General features: G+C 52.8%; 1 protein-coding gene across 1 annotated transcript; it reads left to right on the plus strand.

Annotated features, from left to right (window-relative positions):
- The first annotated feature begins 6,262 nt into the window (after positions 1-6,262).
- On the plus strand, positions 6,263-7,228 carry LOC147412956 (olfactory receptor 14A16-like). The gene has a single exon (XM_086480827.1). The coding sequence runs from the start codon at positions 6,263-6,265 to the stop codon at positions 7,226-7,228; it is 966 nt and encodes a 321-aa protein (XP_086336953.1).
- Positions 7,229-7,794: the final 566 nt, after the last annotated feature.

The following is a 7,794-nucleotide window of genomic DNA, read 5'->3' on the forward strand; positions in this document are numbered from 1 at the left end:
GAGTCCATGTCGTCCATGGCTTGGCTTCCGTTTGGTATGGTGTTTACTCAGGAGAGGAAAGGTGTGTTGTGTGGAGTTACTGGTCATTACAACTGGCTCAGGTTGGGTCAGGGTAACTGGCTGGATGGCCGAGCACAGGCTGGTGGTGAACAGAGTTCAATCCAGATGGTGACTGGTCACAAGCAGTGTACCCCAGGGCTCAGTGTTGGGCCGGTCTTGTTTAACATCTTTATCGATGTGTTCGGTGAGGGGATCGAGTGCTCCCTCAGTGAGTTTGGAGATGGCACCAAATTTGGTGGGAGTATTGAACTGCTTGTCTGCAGAGGGACCTGGACAGACTGGATTAATGGGTTGAGGCCAATTGTATGAGGTTCAACCAGTCCAACAGCCCGAGTCCTGCATCTGGGTCACAACAACCCCACACAGCGCTACAGGCTTGGGGATGAGCAGCTGGAAAGCTGCCCGACAGAAAAGGCCCTGGGGGTGCTGGTCAACAGCTGGTGAACATGAGCCTGCAGTATGCCAAGGTGGCCAAGAAGGCCAACAGTATCCTGGCCTGTATCAGCAATGGTGTGGCCAGCAGGAGCAAGGAGGTGATCGTACCCCTGTACTCAGCACTGGTGAGGCCGCACCTCGAATCCTGTGTGCAGTTTTGGGCTCCTCGCTGCAAGAAAGACATTGAGGAGCTGGAGCGTGTGCAGAGAAGGGCAATGAAGGTGGTGAAGGGTCTGGAGAACAGGTCTTGCAAGGAGCGGCTGAGGGAACTGGGATTCTTTAGTCTGGAGGAGGCTGAGGGGAGACCTCATCGCTCTCTAAAACTGAGAGAAGGTTGTAGTGAAGTGGGGGTCAGTCTCTTTTCCCTAGAAAGAAGTGACAGGACAAGAGGAAATGGCCTCAAGTTGCACCAGGGGAAGTTTAGGATGGACATGATGTAGCATTTCTTTACTGAAAGAGTGGTGAAGTACTGGAACAGGCTGCCCAGGGAAGTGGTGGTGTCACCATCCTCGGAGGTGTTCAAAAAACACAGTTCCATGATTCTATGATTGTTGCACTTGTCCAGATGTTTGCAAAGCTCATTTAGGTGATACCTGCTGCAGTACTTGCTAAAACATACAACTAAAACTTGCTGTCGATACTAAAATGGGAGAAGTGGCTGACACGCCAGAAGGCTGTGCTGCCATTCAGTGAGACCTGGACAGGCTGGAGAGCTGGGTGGGGAGGAACCTGAGGTTCAACAAGGGCAAGTGTAAGGTCTTTCACCTGGGGAGGAATAAGCTCATGCACCAGTACAGCCTGAGGGTCCACCTGCTGGAGAGCAGCTCTGTGGAGAAGGACCTGTGAGCTGTGGTGGAGAGCAAGTTAACTATGAGCCAGCCACGTGCCCCATGAGAGAGGCCTCACAGATGGATTATGTGACACTGCCACGAACCTGCCCAGGCAGGCACCATGTGCTTACTGTGCTAGAAGTGACAACCAGATGGTTGGCAACATGGCCCGTGACAACGATGACCCACCCCCCAAAACACCATTCTGGGCCTTGAACAGCAAGTGCTGTGGCACCCCAGAAAGACCTGAGGCAGACAGCAGGATTCCTTTCTGAAACACCCTCAGAAGCCCCTGGGCCAGGGAACGTGGCAATGATTGGGTGTGCCACATCCCCTGTCACACACCAGCCTCCGGAATGATTGACCAAGAGAAGGGACTGTTAAGGACAAGAGTGAGAGCAAAGGGGGCTGGGAAATACAAGCGGTGGGATGCAGCCTGGGCAGAAGCCACCTGCCTAGTTAATACCAGAGGATCGACTGATCAACCTGGCCCTGCCCAGACAAAAACCGAAGACAAAGACCCCATAGTGCAAGTAGGGAGCAGGCTTGGAAAGATGGCACGGGTTGCTCCTCCCTCAGGAAAAGGCCAACCTGATTGTGGGATTGCTTTTGCTCAAGGACACGGGTGCACTGGTTGGATAATGATGGAATCTGACATGTACCTGCAGTAGATTTAACCTTGGTTGGATAATAACTCACGATTTGAGTTGTATATTTTAGGAAGTACCGCAGCAGTTATCACCTAAATGGACCTTGCAAAAAGCTGGCAATGTGCAGCAATGACCCAAGCTGAGCTGGTTTCATGACCAGTAACTGCACACAACACACCTCCTTTGTGCTGAGTAACCACCATACCAAATGGAACCAGAGTCATGGAATACATGAACACAGTGCAAAATTTATGGACAATTTTATGGATACGTGAAGGGGTTACCTATAGATAAGGCAATGATAGCCATCTGTCAGTCACGTGGTGGGAAGGTGTGGTGTTAATAGAGGTGGTTTTGGACAGTCTGGGACCTGAGGATGACAGAAATAGGATGGAATAAATGGGTGGTGATTGGACTGGGTCTTCCTGAGCTTGACTTACTTTTCTTCACGGAAGTTCCCACGGTGCTGTGCTCAAGATCTGTGACCAAAACAATGCTGAGTACACTCTCATGTTCTAGCTGTTGCTGAAGAGTGTTTGCACAGCTTCAAGGCCTGCTCTGTTTCTGACTGTGCCCCACCAGTGAATAGACTGGGGGGCTGCGGGTACAAGAGGTTTGGAGGGGACATAACCAGGCCAAGGACCCAAAATGAGCATCTTATCCCCAAAGTTTCCTTGCTTTTACTTTTCCTTTCCGCTTCCCTTGTCCACTAACGTTGGGGGAGGGTAGTGAGCAAACTGCAGGGTGGTGCCTAATTTCTTGCTGGGGTTAACCACAATATTTACAAACAAGGAAGAACTGGTGAGGAATGGAAGAATCCAGAGTGAGAAGGTAGAGTTGAGGATCCTAAGGAAAGGGAAGAAGGCAAAGAGAAAACAGACTTTGGATTGCTGAGGGACCTCCTTGGAAGAATCCCATGGGATACAGCCTGGCAGAGAAGACGGGAGCAGAGAGCTGTTTGATGCTCAAGGATCTCCTCTTCACAATCCAGAATGGTCCACCTTGACATGCTGGAAGTCACATCAAGGTGGCAGGAGGCTGGCATGGCTGAGAAAGGAGCTGCTGGCTAAAACCAAGCTTGAAGGGGTAGCCAAGAAAAGGTGGTGACTGGCTGTCTTCCAGCCTCCTAGGTTCTGTGATTCTGGGAGGAGAGGGACACTCCAGAGCTCTTGGCAGCACTGCCCTCTTGCCAGGAGCTGCCTTCGTCCCAGGCAGGCAAAGGCAAGAGCAAGGTCACTCTGATGCTGAGAAACCTTGGGGTGTTCCATGAAGGCTACAGGTCCTGAACTCCAGCCTTTGGGTAGGGAGAACATGTCCCTCAGGCGTTGCTCAAGCCTCCCCTGGGGACAGTCTGATCTGCACAGTGCAGTTGAAAGCGCAGGTGTGGGACACTGTAGGACATCCCGTGGTGGAGACGGTCAAGGGCTCTGGCAAGATAAAAAGCCCCTAAGAGAGCCGAGGGCTTTCTCCCCTTGGCTAGGGCTGTTGTCTCAACCCCCAAGGCCTACCAGATGACCCCTTCACCTTATGGCACCAGCACCTCAGTGCCTCCTCGGCCCACCCAGGACAAACTCAGAAGCAGAGGACCTTGGCCCTGCCCTTGGCACTGCACATCCCCACATCACCCTGCCCCAGGAAGAACCCTGAGGAATGGCTGAGGGACAGGGTCTGCCTTGCACGGGTTGGAGAGTCAGGGCTTTCTTTTGGCTTCATAAAGCACACGAAGGTTTACTTAGCATCTGAGCCACCTTCACCTTGCCTTTGCCTACCTGTCCTCACTGCCTCCAGTTTTCATTTTTAACCAGCCCTCAGGGAGGCTTTGTCAGTAACATCCCTCAGTGGAACCCAGAAATGCTCCAAGAACTTTGGAGTTTGCATCTGACTTTGACTCCTCCAGAGGTTTTCTCAACTTCCCCTCAGTGTCTGAGTTTCAAGGACTTGGCACCAAAACCACCAGAGAGATCATTAAAAAGTTGTTGGGCTGTTGCTGTGCTGCTGATCTGGGCTGGGCTCCTGGGACAGAGAGAGCTCCTAGCAAGCAGGCAGAGCTGCAGGGAGACAGCTCTGCCCAGCAGCAGCTGCTCTGCCAAGCGCAGCAGGGCTGAGGGGGCTGCCTGTGGGCACCAAGGAGAAAGGAGCGGGGCAGAGAGAGGTTGAAGGCAGGGGAGAGGGGGAGGATGGCTGAGAGCTCACTGGAGGAGAACTCTTCCCAGCCTCTGACACAGTAAGTCTCTGGGTGCAGGGTGTTATGTCGGTGGTTCCTTTCAGGATCTCCTGAATGTGTGCAACCTCTGGGATCTGTCTGTGATGGAGAAGAGGAAGCCGGGCTGCAGAACAGGGCTTCCCTAGTGCAGTGTGAGAGGGACAGGGCATGACGGCTGCCTTCTGGTGGGGATGGCTTGAGAGTGTGAAGCTTGGTGGACACGACTTGAGGGTGTGCAGCCAGCAGTGCCCAAGGCTCTCCTTCTGAGTGGAGTCCCTTCACCACAAAAGGTTGTGAACTTGGACAGTGACTCTTACCAGGCAGCATCAGCACACGGCCTGCCCTGGGACCTCCTCATGGAGCTGTGGGGAGAAGCTGTGGGTGGAAGGAGAGATCCCCAGCAGGGCAGGGCAGGGATCTTCTGCTGTTCAAAGGGTGATGCACTGATCAGGACTTCTCACAACTCCAGATCCCCCCCCAGGACATTGGCAGAGGCAGCTTCTCAAGAAGCACATCAAGGCAGGGTTTACGTGTAATGGGAAGGGGCCTGTGCTTTCAGTCTTCTAGTCTGAGCGGCCTCAGGGGTGGAGGAAGGGTTTGGACATGGCAATTATCCTCTCAGTTTGGGAGGAGGCATTGAAAATCCAGATGTGTTTCACTTGGAGGTTTCTAAATCTGGGATTATCAAAAATAAAAAACCTTTGGCTTACGGACATCCCCAGCGTCACCTCTCCAGGCTTATCAGCAATGAATTCATGTTCCCATCAGAGCCTGCAGCCACGGAGATGCCTCTGGGCAATGCTCTGCTGCCAGGAGTTGTATGCAAGGCAGATCTGAGCACACAGTTTGTGGGATGGGACGTGTGAGCGCTGCTAGGGAGGAGATGTGGGGAGAGAGAAACAGCTCCTGACAGGGACAGCTCCAGGCAGCAGAGACATGGGCAGGGAAAATTAGAAATGTCATGGCAGCGGGAATTCAGAAAGCTCCTGACCCAACACAGAGAGCTTCTTCTGAGCAAGCCTCCCTGGTCTCCCCTCCTCCCCAGCAGACCCTCTGCCCTCAAGGTGGGTGGTCCAGGGCAGGCACTGACTCCTCTGCAGTAGAGCAAAGGTGCATCTCTCCTGACACATAAATCCCTTCCTTCTGCAGTGAAAATGGACACAGAACAACCGGCCTGGGATGTGATCAACGTGGAGGTGCTGTGCTCTGCTGTGTAAGGAGAAGGCTTTCCTGAGTGCCAGCTGTCTTCCTCTCCTGTTCCCCATTTGCAAAAGCATCAGGGTATTGCTTTGTGTTTTTTTTCTCTTGTTCCTGCTGCTCCTTGTCTTGCATATGGAAGCTCCAGACTGTGGGAGGGTTGGGGGTGTCTCAGATGTGTTTTGAGACACTGACCCTGGGGGGTTTAGGCAGTGCGGCATGAGGGACTTGGAAACAAGTTGAGTCTCCCTTCAGGAGACGCTGGCCACTGTCTTACGGGCACCTGAGCATGTCCCTATGGTGAAGAGGTTGACGTGAACTTCTACCACGCTGAGGCCACTTCAGCAAGGGAGGATGGGAAACTACTGACAGCCCCTTTCTCCTCCACAGGCATGCTGTTGTTAGCATGTCCAGAGAGAGCTTGGAGATGGAAAATGGGGGTGAGAAAGGTCCTGTGTCAGCCGTGAGTGATTCTGACCCAGACTTTGCTGTTCAGGAGCGCAGAGTTGGAAGGGCTGGGTCCCTCCCTGGGCTCTTCCCTCTCAGACACAGCCGGTCTGGGTACTGACTCCATCGCACTGGAATAAATAGGGACAATTGTCACATGGTCACTGAGGTAAATACCTCTCACTGGACTGAAGGGACCTATTGCCGGGAAAAATCTACAAAATGCACTGGCTTTTTGACATCATTGCAATACCACAGGTCTGACTTCTCTGGAAGTCAATCCTGGACTAACAAATGAAGTAAAGGAAGGCTTCCCCGAAAAAAAGAGAATTCATGGTAGTGGATACCTATGGGAAATAGTGTAAGACTACTCAGATAAATCTGTCCTGACTTGTCAATATCTTCTCCTTTTTCAAGTCTCGCATTCCTGCTGTGAAATAATGTCCAATGGCAGCTCCATCAACCAGTTCCTCCTCCTGGCATTTGCAGACACCCGGGAGCTGCAGCTCTTGAGCTTCGGGCTCTTCCTGGGCATCTACCTGGCTGCCCTCCTGGGCAACGGAATCATCATCACCGCTGTAGCCTGCGACCACCGCCTGCACACCCCCATGTACTTCTTCCTCCTCAACCTCTCCCTCCTTGACCTGGGCTCCCTCTCCACCACTCTCCCCAAAACCATGGCCAATGCCCTCTGGAACACCAGGGCCATCTCGTACTCAGGATGTGTTGGCCAGGTCTTTTTCATTTTCTTTTTGATGTCAGCAGAGTATTGTCTCCTCACCGTCATGGCCTGCGACCACTACGTGGCCATCTGCAAACCCCTGCACTACGGGACCCTCCTGGGCAGCAGAGCTTGTGTCCATATGGCAGCAGCTGCCTGGGGCACTGCTTTTCCCTATGCTGTGCTGCACACGGCCAATACATTTTCACTGCCCCTCTGCCAGGGCAATGCTGTGGACCAGTTCTTCTGTGAAATCCCCCAGATCCTCAAGCTCTCCTGCTCAGACACCTACCTCAGGGAGGCTGGGCTACTTGTGGTCAGTGTCTGTTTATCCTTTGGGTGTTTTGTGTTCATTGTGGTGTCCTATGTGCAGATCTTCCGGGCTGTGCTGAGGATCCCCTCGGAGCAGGGACGCCACAAAGCCTTTTCCACCTGCCTCCCTCACCTGGCCGTGGTCTCCCTCTTTCTCAACACCGGCGTGTTTGCCTACCTGAAGCCCCCCTCCATCTCCTCCCCATGTCTGAACCTGCTGATGGCAGTTCTGTACTCGGTGGTGCCTCCAGCAGTGAACCCCCTCATCTACAGCATGAGGAACCAGGAGCTCAAGGATGCCCTGAGGATACTGATGACTGGTTGTTGTTCAGAAGCAAGAAGCACCTGCCCATCTTCTGCATGTCACTCGTAATGGAATGTCATTACTGTCACAGCATGTAGTTTTGGGAGGTTGTTTTTTTGGTTTCTTTGGTTTCAGATTTTTGGTTATATTAATTTTTTCCACAAAAATGCTGTCGTTTTCATACTAGTTCTATGTCAGTCTCTGCCTGCCTTGTGTGCCCCAGAGACTTTGTGTAAATAAGGAGCTGTGCTCTCTATGTGTTTAATCCAGATAAAGGACACTGCACCAACTTGTTTGTCTGAATTTCTTTCTGTAAGAACTTCTGTGAAGCTGCAGGGGCAGCTTCTGTGTGCTGAGGTGCAGGGGACAGCAGCCACCCTGAGCTGGGTCTGCCTCTCAGCCTCACCAGTACGGCCCTGGTCACCACAGCCCTCTTATTCTGCAGAGCAGCACCAGCAGTTCAGGGTCTGTGAGGAGCCTGGGGAGGGGGTGCAGGAATAGTCTTCCAGGTCAGCAGAGATGAGCTCTGTAGGGAAAAGTCTCTGTGGGGAGATGGGATGTCCCGGGAGAAGAGCAGGGCACCGTGTGTGTGTGCAGGGGGGACATGGAAAGAGAAACCCTTTGGTGTGGGTGGC

This window comes from Leptosomus discolor, unplaced genomic scaffold (genome assembly GCF_034619465.1).
Source record: "Leptosomus discolor isolate bLepDis1 unplaced genomic scaffold, bLepDis1.hap2 HAP2_SCAFFOLD_35, whole genome shotgun sequence".
Lineage (NCBI taxonomy): Eukaryota > Metazoa > Chordata > Aves > Leptosomiformes > Leptosomidae > Leptosomus > Leptosomus discolor.